General features: G+C 52.0%; 8 protein-coding genes across 8 annotated transcripts; 5 read left to right on the top strand and 3 right to left on the bottom strand.

The window, feature by feature from the left end:
- Positions 1-3: 3 nt before the first annotated feature.
- Positions 4-2,236, top strand: COCMIDRAFT_34131 (uncharacterized protein; the record flags this gene model as incomplete). The annotated part of the gene is made up of 3 exons (XM_007686842.1): positions 4-1,273; positions 1,325-1,881; positions 1,931-2,236. 3 exons carry the CDS (start codon positions 4-6, stop codon positions 2,234-2,236), a joined length of 2,133 nt encoding a protein of 710 aa, XP_007685032.1.
- A 1,837-nt stretch (positions 2,237-4,073) lies between these two features.
- On the bottom strand, positions 4,074-5,671 carry COCMIDRAFT_87362 (uncharacterized protein; the record flags this gene model as incomplete). Its single annotated transcript, XM_007686888.1, has 9 exons — positions 4,074-4,188; positions 4,249-4,812; positions 4,859-4,896; positions 4,946-4,968; positions 5,018-5,162; positions 5,247-5,269; positions 5,324-5,403; positions 5,459-5,490; positions 5,567-5,671. The coding sequence occupies 9 exons, from the start codon at positions 5,669-5,671 to the stop codon at positions 4,074-4,076; spliced, it is 1,125 nt and encodes a 374-aa protein (XP_007685078.1).
- Positions 5,672-5,929: 258 nt separating this feature from the next.
- COCMIDRAFT_87403 (uncharacterized protein) lies at positions 5,930-6,220 on the top strand (the record flags this gene model as incomplete). The annotated part of the gene is made up of 1 exon (XM_007686887.1): positions 5,930-6,220. A coding segment is annotated over one exon (291 nt), but the record flags the coding sequence as incomplete, so codon positions are not given.
- Positions 6,221-7,794: 1,574 nt separating this feature from the next.
- Positions 7,795-8,364, top strand: COCMIDRAFT_59217 (uncharacterized protein; the record flags this gene model as incomplete). The annotated part of the gene is made up of 1 exon (XM_007686886.1): positions 7,795-8,364. A coding segment is annotated over one exon (570 nt), but the record flags the coding sequence as incomplete, so codon positions are not given.
- A 515-nt stretch (positions 8,365-8,879) lies between these two features.
- On the bottom strand, positions 8,880-9,770 carry COCMIDRAFT_87353 (uncharacterized protein; the record flags this gene model as incomplete). The annotated part of the gene is made up of 3 exons (XM_007686885.1): positions 8,880-9,503; positions 9,602-9,694; positions 9,744-9,770. 3 exons carry the CDS (start codon positions 9,768-9,770, stop codon positions 8,880-8,882), a joined length of 744 nt encoding a protein of 247 aa, XP_007685075.1.
- Positions 9,771-9,964: 194 nt separating this feature from the next.
- On the top strand, positions 9,965-12,358 carry COCMIDRAFT_34128 (uncharacterized protein; the record flags this gene model as incomplete). The annotated part of the gene is made up of 1 exon (XM_007686841.1): positions 9,965-12,358. One exon carries the CDS (start codon positions 9,965-9,967, stop codon positions 12,356-12,358), a length of 2,394 nt encoding a protein of 797 aa, XP_007685031.1.
- Positions 12,359-12,743: 385 nt separating this feature from the next.
- COCMIDRAFT_87337 (uncharacterized protein) lies at positions 12,744-15,167 on the top strand (the record flags this gene model as incomplete). Its single annotated transcript, XM_007686884.1, has 2 exons — positions 12,744-12,857; positions 12,966-15,167. The coding sequence occupies 2 exons, from the start codon at positions 12,744-12,746 to the stop codon at positions 15,165-15,167; spliced, it is 2,316 nt and encodes a 771-aa protein (XP_007685074.1).
- A 99-nt stretch (positions 15,168-15,266) lies between these two features.
- On the bottom strand, positions 15,267-17,330 carry COCMIDRAFT_87418 (uncharacterized protein; the record flags this gene model as incomplete). Its single annotated transcript, XM_007686883.1, has 1 exon — positions 15,267-17,330. One exon carries the CDS (start codon positions 17,328-17,330, stop codon positions 15,267-15,269), a length of 2,064 nt encoding a protein of 687 aa, XP_007685073.1.
- Positions 17,331-17,441: the final 111 nt, after the last annotated feature.

Genomic DNA, 17,441 nt, shown 5'->3' with positions numbered 1-17,441 from the left:
GACATGGTCACGCACAATGGCTTGATGCGCATATTTTGGCCATCAGACGTTCCAAATGACTCTGCGCCAGGGGTTCTGGTCGGATTCGAGAACTCCAAGACTGATGTCTTCGTGGTAGCCGTCATGCAGGATGTGGATTTACGCCAGGTTGAGAATGCGCTGCTTGTAGGGACATTGTTGCGACACAGCCCACACGACATCCAAGAACTGCTGCAACGATGTGGACATTCGGCGCTTCGCGCTGTTGGCTGCGTAAACCCAAAGAGTCCGCCAGATGCATATGGCGCCGAACCCCTCACAGTGTACACCAATCCTTCGACCCGCTTTCCACGCATCCACTACCCGACCGACACGCTCACGGCCATTCAAGTCATCGTATACGACCGACCGCACCCGACGCGCATGCAATATCTCTCGCTGAATCCTATCACACTTGCATTAGGAGACAAAACACGGGTGGCTGAGTGGGATGGAGTGTTTGCTGATCTCGAGGAGGCAGAGGCAAAGGAGCGGAAGAGGAAGGCACAGCTTGTCGAGCGGTTGAAGCTTCACACAGTCCTTGCGCATCCGCCCACGCAAAAGGAGCTGGCATTGCCAATGATCATCGAGCAGGTCAATTGTTCGTACGAGCTCAATGCTCTCTTACAAAAGAACATCGGCATGATTGGCAGGCGCATGAAGCGGGCACTGAGTGTCAGTGAGCGCGTGGCAGAGTCTGCCAACAACCTCTGGGACTATGCATGGATGATGCTTGACTACTTGTTCAGAGTCTGGATCTGGCCTATAGCTGCACAACTCTTCATATTCGGCATCATCGCGCACCGCATACTGGGAGAAGCTGTGATCATGGTCTTGCACTGGCGACCTGGGGCTTCCGACTCACCGGCCTTGAAGGACATATCTGCGACAGCACAGCAAATTGACATTCGACTGCAACAATCATGTTACTGGCCCATTCAGTACCTTACCTTGCGTCGAAGGAAAGCCAATTGGGAGAGCATCACCAACAGCCATCCAGAGTACATTCGATTTTATAACAGTCTATGGTTGGTTGCAAATGATGTCATCATGGGTATAGCTGTAGGAACCTTCATCATCGAGAATGCGTCATTCGTGGCAGCACAAGTGGACACTATATTCAGTGCATGGTCAGTCGAGGGGCTGCGGCGCATGATATCATGGCTCATGGGGTGGCCGGGAGGCTTGAAGCTCAACACTGAGTTGGCAGCCTTCTTGGGTGACCTGTTCCTTTGGGTCATTGACTACTGGGCTAGTAAGTGCATGCCGCCAGTGTGTAGAGTGTCGCTAACGGAATAACCTACAGACTGCATATCACTCCTGCGACCCCATCTGCCCGCACTCATCCAGATCATTGGCTACTCCTCCTTTGCTGGCGCCACTATGCCCATATCAATCTTTTCGGATCTCGTCTCCCTGCTCACTGTGCACATCTACTCCTTCTACGTTGCGTCTGCTCGCATCTTCCACTGGCAGCTCACCATTATCATTTCCCTCTTCCACCTCTTCCGTGGCAAGAAACGCAACATTCTCCGCAACCGAATCGATTCCTGCGACTACGACTTGGACCAGCTACTGCTCGGTACGATCTTGTTCACGCTTCAGTTTTTTCTCCTGCCAACTGTGTTCGTCTTCTACCTGACGTTCGCCAGCGCGCGCATTGCTGTGATTGGCCTCAAAGCAAGCCTCGAGATGGGACTTGCATGTCTCAACCACTTCCCGCTGTTTGCAGTCATGTTGCGGCTCAAGGATCCAGGGCGCTTGCCAGGAGGGATATGCTTCGAGTTACAGGATACGGGAGATATGTCGGTGGACCAACAAGATGGGTCTAGCTTAGCTCCAACTGCCTACGTGCTGCTCAAGGTAAGTCTTTTGCGTGTCCTCTTGTCATCTCTGTGCTTACAAGTGCCAGTCTGTACCGCTGTCACTGCGCGCAATGTTCCAACCATACTTTGACCTTGGTGATCGCATACGGAAACACTACTTCTCGCCTAGCGTGTTGCTCTACCTGGTGTCGGGTCAGTTCGTGCCGCCAATTCACCGTCGCAACATGTACAACCTTCAGTATAGTATGTTGCCAGCAAAGAGGGCAGGCATAGGTGAACTGTGGAGGAAGTTGACTGAGCGGGACCGTCAGTCATCGCGTTCGTCTAGTAGCTATGCTTATATGTCGTTTAGAAGAGGCATACCAAACGGTAAAAGTAGAAAATTAATGTAGTTACTTTGCACTATCTGCTTCCACACTTCTCTCATCTTGCCTTGTTATTATTTCTATACATTCTATACTTATATCTCGCTTATCCCCTTATCTTTACGCTTAAGAAGTGTCACTATGCAACGTTGGCGTTTAGGCTAACAAAAAATCATAATATTACCCGCTACACAGCACACTACGCATAATGTCCGCACACACTTCTACACCTTTCACTGCACCAGGCCCTAAACAAAACAAAACTACCAAAAAACAATCTCACCCCCCTTCCCCCCAGCATCTGCTGACCGACGCCCGTCCCTGTATTCGAACGGCACGCCCCCTAGCGACAGCCCATTGTATGTGTAATCCCTTGACTCTTTTTCTTTTATTTTTTTTAATACTCTATCTAGTGTTTTTTCTCAAGGTATCTTTCTGGAATACGCATTCGAGTGCGTGTGGTTGACCTTTTTTTACGTGTGTGCCCATTACCAAAGTTGTTTTTGTTAAGCTAGGAGCCCACCCGTTCCGCCAAGGAGAGAGAGAGAAGAGAGAGGTGTTCTTTGTTTGATGGGGATATGAGGGATTAAGGGGAATATATGGGAGGGTGAGAGGTGAGGGGGTAGAAAGGGTGAGAGAGGGGAGTGAGAGGCGCGGGGGCGGGGGCGGGCAAACGAATGGGGGGGTGTTTGGCATGTGATTGTTGGGGGGGTTTCACTTGTTAGGGGGGTGAGATGGGATGAGGTTTGTTAGGGCGAGGGGATTAAAGGGTCTGATGTGTGTTGGAAGTGGTTTGGATGGGAGGGGGTGCGGACTGAAGTGTCTTACTTGGATTGGGTGAGTGTAGGATGAGAAGGGATTATCGGAAGAGAAGGAACAAAGTGGGCAGGATCAGCTCAGGTGAGAGATCTTGTATATTCAAGAGCTGATATGAGAGTTGTGGCGTGTATGACACCGAATGTAGGCACGGTCATAACATGAGGAAGTCGCGACTGCCTGCTTGAGTATGCTGTTGACTTTGCCTGCTACTCTACATCTGATACCACTCAACAAGCCTCAGAGCACTATATTTTCGTTTAATGATGGCCATGAATTCCTGAAGGGCCTGCAGTTGTGCCAGTGCCCTTTCAGCGACCCTTCCAACCCCTTGCAATCATCGCGGGTGGAACACCATGACTGCAACGTCTCTCAGCGTATGTGCATCCGTTCTGAATCCTTTCGCAGCATCATTATTGAAAACTGAGTAAAGGAAAAGGAGCTCAATCTATCAACTTGTAAATGAATGCAACGTGCTCCGGAATATCTCACTCTGATATGTGCAGAAAGCCGATAGCCAAACACTTTACAAGTCGACAGTGAATTGCCTGCAACAAGCTGCCAATACTATCCGAAAGAAGCTTCTCGCCGATATAGCTGTGGTAGCCAGTGGAGCGACTAATGGGCTGCCACCCTTTAACTTATGCTCTGAGTCGAGTACATACCATCAGAGGAAGTGACGAGGGACAAAGGATAAGAGACAGAAAGACACAAATAACCAAGCACAAGAAAAAGACACACACGGAAATTTTGTATGAATCACCTCAAACGTCGTCTGTATTTGCAGGATATCAATGGGGACAAAGAGTCCCAACAATCATAAAAGATCGTAACTATACGCCGCTGACACAATTTCGCTGAGGCCTCTCAAGCTACGCATAGCTTTTATCTTTCAAACCAACAGAAGCCACCGCAAAATTGTATGGCAAAAGAAGCAAGGTTCCTCCTTACCCCATTAGGCAGAATCGGCGCTACATGCCAGGGAGACAAACTGGCAAAAGCAAGCAATTCTCAAAAGACCCAAAACGCCCGATTCCAATTACTACTACTAGCAAGACACAAACGAGGCACCATCGTCACCCGGCGGTTGCGGCCAATCTGGCGGTTTGGGCGTTTTACTCGGTGGCTCGTCGGGGCGGGGTTTACGACCCCAAACAACGTATCTGGCAAAGATCAGCTCTGAATTCTTGGAGAAAAAACCGTGCACATTTGGCAAAACTTACACTTTGTAATAGGCATGTATGGTCTTGTCTGTGAGAGCAGTTCGCAGATGTGCAAGGTAAACCTCGACCTCTGCAGGTGACCATCCCAGAGCAGTGACAAAGAATTCGATTGACCACGCGTGCACACCGGCACACAGATTCCAGTAGAACCATTTTCCGAGTACCTTCATTCGCTCGTCTTTTGGCCATGAATTGACAGGAATAGCGAATATCTCCTCGTGTACGTCGACGAAGCCTGCCTGCTCGTACCATCGCTTGAGTTTGTTGGCAATACGTAGGGGCCGGCCTAGGCGCATAGCTGCATCGTCTTGGGTGGCTGTCCAGTCTAGGAGCGCGTAATCGGCAGGCATCGTACCGTCGTTGCAGTAGATTTTGGGATAAAGCTCCTGAGATTCCATCCATCCTCCGGGATTGAGGTTGTTGAAGCCCTTTTGGATGATTTCGCGAAAGTCGTGAAAGATGCCGTGCGACATGCGTGTGTGGATGTAATCGTATGGCTGCGTGCAGCGCCACCATTCCGGCCGAGTGATATCGTCCATGAAGAAGTCGACATTTTCGCAGGAGCTGTACTTGTTAGCGAGGGTTGCTTGGACCGGCATGTGCGGCTTACATCTTGGGCTGGATCGGAGACAAGTCAATGCCTTCAACCTGTTTGCTTTGTTTAGTTTTGCCGCAGAAGAAAATATGGGGGACGTACCCGGCACTTTGGGAACTCGTTCGCTATCATTCGTTAGCGTTCTTGCTGGCACTACCTCGGCGCTCTACGTACCCATTTCGAAGCACCACTTGCCGGTGCCACAGCCAATGTCGAGCATCCTCTTGGGCCGCTTGAGCTTCAATGGGGCGAGGTAATTCCGCTGGTGAAACAGAGCTGTGAGGATGACATGTTGCATGTCCAGGCGCTCTATCTCAGGCTGAGTAACAGCTAGTCAGCAGCTGAAAAAAAAACGTGATGGGTGTGTGTGTGTGTGTGCCAGGGCTGGGGCAGCTACACGTACCGCGTCGTTGGGAAAAGGGTAGGCTAGGGGTGCATTAGCTGGGAGGGTCAGTGAAGGAGTCGCGCGGCGATACTTACCGCCAGCCTGGTATCCGTGGTATGTCCTGCCATACTTCTTGACGTAGTCGAAGATGCTTGGCGTGAGACTCTGGATCTCGCTGTGGCGAGTGAGTTGGAGTAAGGCATTTGAGAGCAGCAGGGCATCACACGTACGAGTTGTCGTAACCCTCTGATTGCGGATCCGACTAGACGTCCCGGTTAGCTGGCAGTGCTTGTCGAGGGCCTGGCGGCGCGGCGGGGGAGGCCGGGTGTTTGACATACATCAGGCTCCAGGGTCGAGTGTGTGATGTCGGTGAGGTCCGTGGCACTGGACAGCGGACGCAGCGGCCTCTCCTTGCGCAGGTGGCCGGGCACAGAGGTCGCCATGTTGGCGGATTTGGATGCACTCCAGGAGCGCTATTTGACTCTGGCCGAGTCGTGTCGAGGAGGAGGCGAAACCCAGCGGAGCGGCATGTCGTTCCCAATGCCAGGGCCTTGGGGGCGCCCGTCACGCCGACGGCCACACCAGGGCGGGACCATCCTGCGCTAGGCGTGGGCTAGCGAACCCCGCAACTCACCGAACCTCCACCGCCCATCTGCCACCTGTTGGACTGACCCACCACCTCCCCCAAGCCGCCGAATGACATCCCCACGAGTGCGCCGCACGCTGCCAGCTACCGCCGCCGCGGCTTTTGCATTGCGTCGTCTCATCCGACCCAGCGGCTGACAGCTCACCAGGCCCTCGGGTGCGCCCTCGTCGACACGCCTTGCATGGCTTTGCCATCCCTCCGCCAGGGATATATATATACATATATATATATACCTTGTTCTCGACGCGCTGCTTGCCCATCTGCCCATCTTGCCGCCTGGCCCAGTTTTGCGGCAGGAGCCTGTTCCGCCTGGATGCCGCTTCGAGCCACCCATCTGCATCTCTAGCGCACCTGCAACAATCTTTCTTCACCGGCCGCCCTGCTTGCTTGCATGCCGGCACCTTGACCATTCCTACCCCTTCTCCGTGACCACCGTGGTCAGTCTTGTCATCACGGCCATTCATCCACGTGGGTCACCCGGCAACTCGGCGTCTTCGGCCATGCAGTGACGCGGTTGCACTCAAAAGATCCCCCGTCAGCGCTGCATCCGGAGCATCGGATCGACAAAAGGATAGTGCCAAAGCATGTCATCAGGGTTGAATGCCAAGCGGAACGCGTCACGATAATCAACCTTTTTTCGGGTCCTTGATACATTCGTGACAGCAATCGGAACTTCAAAACCATGACTCTTCTCACCCAGAGCAGCGTCTTCCGAAAATGCACTGAAATTGCCGTGTTCTGAATTGGCAGCAATTGGGTCCCTGGCCAAGGACAATTGCGACGAGGCTTCACGTCCAACAACGTCTGTTTGAGTTCAATGCCATGCACCGAGCCTTTAGAGTTTACGCTGCGCACCTCGGCAGCCGACCTTGCATGCAGATGCAGAGCCAATGGTACAGTAACTAATTGGTACAAAACACCACGTTGAAGATTTGTCATGCTCACCGAATGATCGAGGGTCCGGAAAGGTCCATGCCTTCCTCATTCAGAAAATTTTGCCCGTTTCCATTTTCGCTCTCTTTACCTTAGTAAGCAGTGTCGGTCCCTCGTCGGCATTAAACTTGCATCAACAGAAAACTAAATGGCCCACCGGGTTTTCTTGGACGTATCAAGCCTTTTGGTGAAGGCTCTGGAAATTACGCAATTACAAATCAGCAACAGCTTTATCCTATCGAAATTTGTACTAGATCTGCTACGCTTTGCTCAAAGCTCACAGTTCGATAAACAACTTTGGAATCGACTGCTACGGTGCTGCCTGCTGCCACCCACAGTCTATTCTCGCATTTTCGAGTAGAATCAAAGCAACGGCCTCTAGTTGCAATTCAAGTGTGATAGAAATATGCATTGATCGAGTCTCACTTGAAATTTGACAGCCTTCAAACACTAGATATCTATCACTTCTGAGGTTTTGGAAACACGGGTTTTCCAAATGGCACTATCATTTTCACCGTTCACTCTCACCTTCGACGTTGTCTCTCAGTGTGCGGCCCATCACTCACTACACTGTAGCTATATATCTGAGGTTTCAAAGCAGCATTTCTCGTGAACTAGCTTTTTGAACGGTCACAAATGAGACGTAGCTCACCATCACAAGAACTGATTATTAAATACACCTTTCAAGCCTAACTACTGGTAAAGATGGTTCGAAATGATTTCAAGTCGCTTGCGAAGCGGAACCCGATGAGGGCAGCGAGGTACAGAGGTACTATGCGCAATGTTGATCACATCACGGCACATCGAAATACACGCAAAACTGGACAGAAACGCAAGCCAAAGGCCATACGCAAGACTATACACAACACAGCGCGTAGGCCTATCCGGTAGGACTCTCCATGCATAGCTCATTGCTTACATCTAACTTTCTGTAGATTCGGTGAAAAGCTAATCACCATCTACGCGGGGGGCAAAGAAAAAATACCATTCGTAATCCATGAAGACCTGCTTTGTTCTAGCTCTGGTCACTTCAAGAAGCTCTTTCAACAAAACCGTAAAGCCATCGAAGGGGAATGTTCGATATGCATCGAAGACCTCTCTGGCTTCTTATCAGTCTGCCACTGCAGAAGCTGTGGACAAAACTTTCATACGAAGTGTCTTGACGACTGGCTGCAGCGAAAAGCAACATGTCCAGTGTGCCATGTGGACAGGCCCATAACCGTTGACTTAGTCCAAAGCAGAATATGGGATGCTGCCAATGGTGAACCATGGGATGTGTATATGCAGTGGTTGTATACCGGAGCAATTCCAGTCCATCCCAAAGGCCTCAACGATGACGGCACTAAACACTGTCAGCTACTAATGGTGTCGCACGTGCTCGGCGAAAGACTCGAGGACGAATTATTCCAGAAAGCATTGCAAAAGGAGATTGTCGAAGACGTCAGGATATCTTCGCGTGCAATCGGCTATCACAATATCGGACAGGTGTATCAGCTCACGAATGGAGCTTCGACGCTTCGCAAGCTACTGGTTGATATGTACATCGCTCGGGCAGACTCAACTGAGTTGGATTCGGAGTATCCTCAGCCGTTTATCCTGGATATTGCGCGGGCTTTGCTGACGCGGCAGACGAAACGGGATATGGGTTCAGAAAAGGCGTTGGCAGGATACAGCTCGGAGGATGAAGAAGAAGAAGATGAGAGTTCAGAGGATGAAGATGAGAGCTCAGAGGGTGAAGATGAACTTGCATTTGACTTCAGTCATGCAAATAGACTGTATGAACCAGGAGAGACGGAGACAGATGAGGATGAGGACGAGGACGAGGAAAGATAAGTTCCATAGAACTGAGACACATCTGAGCTTGGCCATACGAAAGAGCAGTTGAGGGTTTGAGAACACGGCAGACTAATGCTTCAATACTTGGATCAAGTAGCTTTCTATTCAAACAGGCGACACTTATGGAGAAGATAAACAAAAAAGTAATGTGCATTGCCTGAAGATGGGCATCCCACATAGACGGATCAGCTAATGTACAGGTGCTCATATCAAAGAAGCTGTTGCTCATGCACGGTTTACCGGCCCTTCTTGACCCAGTCCTCCAAGCTTTCCCGGGTATCGGCGAGTTTGCCCTCGACGGCACCAACGGTACCCTGAGCATGTGCCTTTCCAGTCTCGACAAACTGCAGGATGCGCTTCTTCATGCGCAGATGTGTGTCTGCAACAACGGGATATCGCTCCTCGTAGGTCCAAATGAGATCACCCACGTTCTTGGAGGTAATGGGCAGCACCACGTTGGCAGCAGTAATGCCCACGGCAAGAGGCACAGATGCGCGGAGTAGTATGTTGCGGTTGCGTGTGACAATGGATCCGGCCATGGAGGCAACGAGCACGTACAGGGCGCCGGGCAAGACCTTCTCGCCAGACTCTTTTGGTGGGGCTAGCGAACGGATGGTGCTTGTGAAGGAGTGCTCTAGGCGGAGCGTCTCGGTAAGAGCGTTATCGACGGCCTTTTCACCACGCACCGCTTGCTCGTACAGAGCCATACGCGCACGTCCAATCTGAACAGCCAACCGATCGGTAGGAGTTGGGCGGTAGACGGGCTCTTCGGAGGGGGCCGAGCGTGATGGTGCTGGTAGAGAGGGGGCAGTAGGAGCGGTGGCATCAATGGGTATGTCATCGTAGATTGGCTTGCGGTTCTGTACGCTACGTCAGTATCGAAGGTCGCACGTGCCGTCCAGTAGAAATTTTGTCGTGCCTCAAAAATTTACATGAGACACAGGGCAGCAGCACATACCGAGTAGTCTTCCTGGCGCTCTTCTGCGTATACGGAGCGAGGAGCGAAGATTGTCGTGGCCGAGAGGGCAGCCATGGCGGGAACGACGGCGCGCTGTAAGACATCAGACGGCAGCCGTGGGTCATTCAGCGAGTCTACTCACCTGCCGTAACAGCGGTCGGAAAGCCATGTCGAGCGTGGGGCGGGCGCAATGGGTGGGAGACTGGCCGTGATCCAGCTTCTGATGTTGAGCTTCTGAGGATGCGGAACGGCCGTGCGAGCGCCGCAAGAATCCCGCCCACCCCGTCTTTGGCCTGGCCTGGCTATGACATCGTTTGTTCTTCAGGGCCTACCAGACTTCCTTCACTCGTGCCACCACCCACGATGCTCAAGCGGCTTGCGCGCACAAAGCAGCCAACAGCGCCCTGGATCTGCCACCGCTGTCTCCACCAGTCGCAGCGCCAACGACGCTTCAACTCGACTTTTGCTGCTGCTGCTGCCACCGCCCCCTCCAAGCCACGCGACCCTGCGCCGCTACTCCACGGTCTCCCTACCAGTGCAAAGACAGATGACGACGCCCTCCGCAAGGTTTTTGACAGCGCCTCTTTTTGGGCAGGCTTCAAACGAACGTCACAAAATGGCCAGCCCGCTGGCATCATCGGCAACAAATACCTTACGCATCCTGAGGGCTTCGTCGACTTCGTTACCATAACCATCCAGCGCTGCAATGCCGTTGTGCAAAAGGTGGCAGCCGCGCAGTCGGTCCAGGACTACAAGCACATGGTCAAGGACCTCGACAAGCTCAGCGACCTGCTATGTAGGGTTATAGACTTGGCCGACTTTGTGCGAGGCACCCATCCAGATCGCAAGTTCCAGGTCATGGCAGTCAAGGCATACTCGACAGTCTTCCAATACATGAACCAATTGAACACAACGCCGGTGCTATACAACCAGCTGAAGAAAGGCTCAGAGATACCTGAGGTGTACGAGGCTTGGAGTGAGGAAGAGCGGATCGTTGCGAGGATACTGATGGAGGACTTTGCGCGCTTTGGCATCGGGCTGGATGACCAGACACGAGAGAAGTTGGTGGACTTGAGTGGAGAGATCGCTGAAGTCGGAAACCAGTTTGTTGAGGGTATGGCACCAGAGACACTGACTTTACGGTTCAAGTCCACACGGTTAAAAGGGTTGGACCCGAACATGGCAAAGGCTCTGACCAAGTGGGGGGAAACGAAGATTTCGACAATGCATCACGAGGCGCAATCTGTGCTGCGGTTTGTCGAGGACCCAGAAGTGCGTAGAGAGACATACCAAGCCGTCCGCACAGCAAGCAAGCCGAGCATTGCGCGATTAGAGAAGATGTTGAAGCTGCGCGCCGAACTGGCCCAGACATCAGGTTACGAGACCTTTGCGCACATGACGCTTGAGAATAAGATGGCACGGACACCAGAGGCGGTCAATACTTTCTTGAAAGCGTTGTATGAGGACAGTCGACCAGCTGTGCTTGCCGATTTAGAGGAATTGATGGAACTGAAACGAGGGGATGCCCATCGGTCAAACTTTCCAGATCGCATCAATGCCTGGGATAAGTTCTACTACACACAGAAGATGCTTGCGACAATGGAGGGCCATTATAGGCAGCGTACCCCAGATTCACTGTCTGCATATTTTTCTGTCGGTACCGTCCTCCAAGGAATATCTCGGCTCTTCGACCGTCTCTACGGCGTACGCTTTGTGCCAAAGGAGACTCAGCCAGGTGAGGTGTGGGACGATGGAGTGCGCCGTCTTGATGTCATATCGGATACTGAAGGCCACATTGCGGTGCTGTACTGTGATTTGTATTCGCGTCCTGGCAAGACGCCCAATCCAGCGCATTTCACCCTGCGCTGTAGTCGCGAGATTTTACCCTCGGAAATGGAAGAAATGGCACATATGCAGCACCGCTTTTCTTCACCCATTGAAGCCGCAACCGATGGCATGCCAGTATCCTACAATCCCCAACGGCAAAGTTATTTCCAATTACCAACTATCGCCCTGATTTGCGACTTCAGCAAAGCGTCTCACTCGCGGCCAACGCTCCTTAATATTCACGACGTACGCACTTTATTCCACGAAATGGGTCACGCTCTCCACTCTATCTTGGGTCGCACAGCTCTCCAAAACGTCTCTGGTACTCGCTGCGCCACTGACATCGCTGAGCTGCCCTCTGTTCTTATGGAACACTTTGCCTTTTGCCCACACGTTCTTTCTCTGTATGCCCGCCACTGGGAAACAGACGCTCCAGTTCCTATGGCTGCCCTTGAGTCTCGCCTCGCAATTGACAATCGAAACCAGCATGCCGAACTCGAATCGCAAATCTTACTTTGCATGCTAGACCAAGCTTACCATTCCCCTATCGCCGCTGACCCAAACTTTAACTCGACAAAGGTTTACCACGACGTATACAACAAGTACGCATCAGTTCCTGAGCCCGCTGGTACAGCTTGGCAGGGCTTCTTTGGCCACTTGTATGGATACGGCGCTACGTACTATTCTTATCTGTTTGACCGCGCCCTCGCAGCTAAGATCTGGAAGGATGTGTTTCAGCACAATGGCCCAGAAGGCAGCTTGGATAGAGAAAACGGTGAGTTGTATAAAAACGAGGTGCTTAGATGGGGTGGCGGAAGAGATGGCTGGCAGTGCCTTGCTGGTGTACTTAAAGATGAGAGACTAGCAGAGGGCGGCGAGCAGGCCATGCAAGAGGTAGGGAAATGGGGGATCCGGGATACAGGAAAGTAGATGGCACACTGCGAACACAGAACCTTGTATCATGTGCATAGACTCGGATCTAGACTTTCGTAGATAAACTCCTGGTCAATAAAGTATCCATCGTTGCGGGTTGCAATATGTCTTGCAGACTTATTGGTTCGCTGATCATACCGAACATGGCCGAATGGCTGAATCACATCATTGGGAAACCCCGGAAGCGTACATGGTCGAAATCGCATAGTTGGATACACTTCTGAATTCGCACCGGACCAAGCATGTGGAGTGTGGAGGTGGATCCTTCGCTGTTGGCTCAGTCCACGCTAGCCGCTATAGGACGACGCGCTCTTATCGATAAAGTTTTCGATGTCAGAAAAGTTTTGGTACTCGAAGCGCCATCACTATTCCCACAACAGTCATGTCACAAGAAAAGAGCATAAATTCCAAGGTTCAGAACGGAGAGAATGGATCGGCAGAACTAAAGAAGGGGAAAAAGAGAAAGAGAGCTCAACCAGCCAAGGATGGCTGGAGTGTTAAAAAAGGCGCCGGCCAACTGACCAAGTTTGATGACTCTGAAGATGATACACCCAACCCCGTTGCAAGTCAAAAGAGCAAGGTTGATGTTGTGGAGAAGAAGGAGGTTGCTACGGAATTACCCACTAGACAGCCTGAGAAGTCTTCCAAACCGGACACATCGACACAGCCACCAGAGCCCGCACCTAAGCGTGAGCAACATTCCAAGGCCAGGAACAAGCAACCGCAGCGGCTGCGAAACTCTCAAAAAACTCAGGATATACCGCCTTATCTTCTCCAAAAACGTGACGAGCTACGATCAGTCAGAAAATCACTTCCTATATGGCCCCAGGCAGACTCCATCCGAGCAGCACTCCAGAAGAATAACATCCTTGTCTTGACGGGAGAAACGGGTTCCGGAAAATCGACACAGTTACCGCAGTTTTTGACCAACGAATCATGGTGCACGGGATGCACAGCAATCACACAGCCTCGAAGAGTGGCAGCTATTTCCCTAGCCCGTCGTGTGGCAGAGGAAATGGGTAGCTTGCTCGGTGACAAGGGCCCAGCAGCCAAGGTCGGATATAGTGTCCGTTTCGACAACGCCGTTGGGAAACATACAAAAGTCAAGTTTCTGACTGAAGGTATGCTGCTTCAGGAGATGCTCAGGGATCCCAACATGTCGCAGTACAGTGCGATAGTAGTGGATGAGGTTCACGAGAGGAGCGTGAATGTGGATCTGATTCTCGGATTTTTGAGGAATCTAGTTGCTGATGAGGAGAACAACAAGAAGAGGAAGCATCCGCTAAAGGTCGTAGTGATGAGTGCCACAGCGGATGTGGAGAGTCTTGTGAAATTCTTTGGGGGTGATTCACCTGCAGCAACATCGGACACGACTATCGATAAAGCAAAGACGGCGAGTACCAACAAGGTCTCGACATGTTATGTAGAAGGACGACAATATCCGGTCAAGACGATATATCTACCGCAGCCTACACAAGACTGGATCGAATCCGCCTTAAAACTGGTCTTTCAGATTCATTACAAGGAGCCTCTACCCGGCGACATACTGGTTTTCCTAACGGGTCAAGACACCATTGAGTCTCTGGAGAAGCTTATCAACGATTATGCTGAAGGCATGGATGACAATGTTCCTAAGCTACTTGCTCTCCCACTCTTTGCAGCCCTCCCCCAGCACGCTCAACAACGCATCTTCCAACCAGCTCCTTACCGTACACGGCGCGTTATCCTCGCAACCAACATTGCAGAAACATCCGTCACCGTCCCCGGCATCCGCTTCGTAATCGACTGCGGCAAGTCCAAAATCAAACAATTCCGGAACCGCCTAGGCCTCGAGTCTCTCCTCGTAAAACCCATCTCCAAATCCGCAGCCATCCAACGCAAAGGTCGAGCCGGTCGTGAAGCACCAGGCCAATGCTACCGCCTCTACACCGAAGACGCCTACAAAACTATGGAAGACCGCACCATCCCCGAGATCCTCCGCTGTGATCTCAGCCAAGCCATTCTCACCATGAAAGCCCGCGGCGTCACCGACGTCCTCAGTTTCCCCTTTCTCGACCGACCCCCGCGCGAGGCCCTCGAAAAAGCCCTACTCCAACTCCTCCACCTCCAAGCCCTCACCGAAACCGGAGACATCAGCCCCAACGGTCTTGTCATCGCAAAGTTCCCCTTAACACCCACGCTCGGTCGCGTGCTAGTTGAAGCTGCAAAACCCGAGCGCGACTGCCTCACCGCCGCCATCGACATCATCTCCGCCTTAAGCGTCGAAACCGTCTTCCTGAACCTCGTCACCGAAGAGCGCAAAGAAGAGGCCGAAGAAGTACGCCGAGAACTGTATCGGCGCGAGGGCGACCACTTGACGCTTCTCGTAACCGTGCAGCGTTTCGCGGCCGAAGATAAAGCGCACAGGAAAAGCTGGTGCGAGAGGCATTTTGTGTCATACCGCGCTATGGAGAATGTGATGAAGATTCGCACGCAGCTGAGGGAGCTGTGTAGGCAGCTTAAGTTGCTGGGGAGTGACGGCGTGGAAGAGGATGATGCGGCGCCGTCTGAGGCGAAGAGTCGGGCGATACTCGAGTGTATGTTGCGTGGGTTTATTGCGAATACGGCGCGCTTGATGCCCGATGGGAGTTATAAGACGTTGCTGGGGAATCAGACTGTGGCTATTCATCCCAGCTCTGTGCTTTTTGGCAAGAAGGTCGAGGCGATTGTGTTTAATGAGTTTGTGTTTACAGGGAGGGCGTGGGCGAGGGGGGTGAGTGCTGTGCAGTTGGATTGGGTGGCCGAGGTTATTGATGGGATCATGTAGTTCTTATATCCCCCAATTTCACTTGGCTATATTTATCTAGCTTTTTTTTTTTTTAAAAAAAAAAGAATCTACACAGAACATATTCCAGTACGGGTTGTTCTACCTTCGTCTGCCCACACCTCCAGCACCACTCGCCCCCTCCTTATCTGCCAAACTAACCACCTCTCCTATGCCTGCCGCCTCCTGCTCATCCTCCAACGCGCGAATCTCTTCCCTGCAATCCCACCATTTTTCTTCGGCACGTTCAAATGCGAGTTTCTTGACTTCCTTGGGACTCTTCTCCGCGCTCGTGCCTTTGCGCTCCAACTCCTCAAGGATGATATTCTGCCACTGCTCCGACGTGCGGGCGTAAAAGTCACGGAGAGACTCAAAGGGACGCGGGTGCGGTAAAGTATCTGTGAGTGCGGAAATTTCTTCTTGGGGTCCCAGATCCTCTGCTGCGGGAGGGGCAACAGAGTCTGCGACGCTTGTGGGAGCTGTAGATGCAGATTTGGCGTCGTCGTCTTCGGCATCTTCGTCTTCGTCTTCATCTTCTTCAGAGTCGTATTCCTCGTCCGAGTCGGCTTCGTCTTCGCTGCCTTGCCAGTCTTCGAGGTCGCGCTTGAAGATTTCGGTTACGCCGTCGAGGTGGTTGAGGTTGACGGACCAGAGCTCGTCAAAGGTGAATTCACGGTCACCTTTTTCGTAGGTGCCGCCGTAGATGTACAAGGTGTCTGCTTGGACGGTGAGGGCGGCGTTGAAGCGCGGGTGGGGGAATTCGAAGAGTTTGGGCTTCTCCGGGCGTGTGTCTTCTTCTTCCTCTTCCTCTGCAGCTTTGGCGGCTTCGTCGTCGGAGTCGGGGTCTTGGGCAACTCCGGCTTTCATTTCGAGGGCTTTAAGGTTGGCTAGTAGTTCTTCCTCTGCTGCTTTGCCACGGTCTCGTCGGCTGACGTTGGCTTGTTGGGCAGCTTTCTTGTTTGCGTTTTGCTTGGGTCGGCGTAGAGTAAGTGGCATGAAGCGGTTTCGCTCTACGTTCCAAATGAAGAGCTGGTTGAAGAATTCTGAGTCAATGCCTTCTTCGCTCTCCTCAACATCGTGCACTCCACCGAACATGACACCACGGCCCTTGTGATATGCCATGGTGGCGCCTGCGCGTGGTGGGTTGGGCGCATTCGCTGGCTTCTTTCGCTTCTCCCATGAGACAGTCGGCAGAGTTGTTGAAGGTTGGTCTGATGGTGGCGGCGTAATGCGCAGAAACCAAGTATCATCATGAACCTTTGGCTTCAAAACCATGCGCGAAGCTGGGCCTCCGCCGCCGCTCTTTTTGCCTTTGCCTTGCTGTTGCTGCTGCTTCCCGCCAGCTTGTGTCTTAACACGAGAGTAACCACCATATATGACGGCGCCTTGATCGTGTGGCAAAAATGTGAAGCTTGATCGAGCATCCGGTATCGCGCGAGCTGCCTGAAGCTTGGGTGTGTGCCATGAGAAGTTGACGCAGTCATAAATCCAGAGATCATTAAGGTACTTGGTTGTGGCAGATGTGTCTTGGAACCCTCCCCAAAGGATAATGTACTGTTTGAAGCTAACCATGCGATGACCGCTTCGTGCTGGTGGTGCCGCAGTCTTACTCTTGCCTTCCATGCGCGTCCATTCCCTGTTTGTTGGATCCAGCTTCCAGAAGTCATTGTAGTGATAGAAAGTTCCCTGCTTAGGAGAGCTGAATTCGCCGCCAAAAAGATAGATGTCTTTTGTGTTGGCTGCACGACACCATGCATGTCCGGATCGAGGAAGTGGCGAGTTGGGGCTGGTCACTTGTTTCCAGGCGTCTTGCTTGATATTGTAGATCATGAGATCGTTGAAGAACTTTGCTGTGGCTCCATTGAAGTACTCGCCTCCGAACAAGAAAACTTCATTCTCGTTTGCCGGGTTAGCCAGGAGAGTGCATGATGTTCGTGCGGATGGCGGTTCAGCAGCAATTTCAGTGATGGCATGATGTTGCTCCTGTTCTTTTGCATATTGTGCCAGAATCGCGTCAAGATCAACATCCTCCGCATCGGAATCGAGTTCCTGTGTCTTGGATGCAAGCTTTTTATCTTTTTTGCCTGCCTTCTTCTCTTGCTTAGCTGCTTTAGCTGCTTTGGCGGCGGCCTTGCCACCAGATGCTTTTTTCTTGTCCTTGGCCATTTTTCAATTCCGAGATTGGAGTCGATCAGATGAGGTGTGCTGTGAAATGTTGTCACGCTTGTGGTTTTGTGGGCTGGCGAACCCCCGCGATTTGCCCCTCAGTACGTAGTT

This window comes from Bipolaris oryzae (genome assembly GCF_000523455.1).
Source record: "Bipolaris oryzae ATCC 44560 unplaced genomic scaffold scaffold_23, whole genome shotgun sequence".
Taxonomy (NCBI): Eukaryota; Fungi; Ascomycota; class Dothideomycetes; order Pleosporales; family Pleosporaceae; genus Bipolaris; species Bipolaris oryzae.
This window is presented reverse-complemented; position numbering and strand designations above follow the sequence as displayed.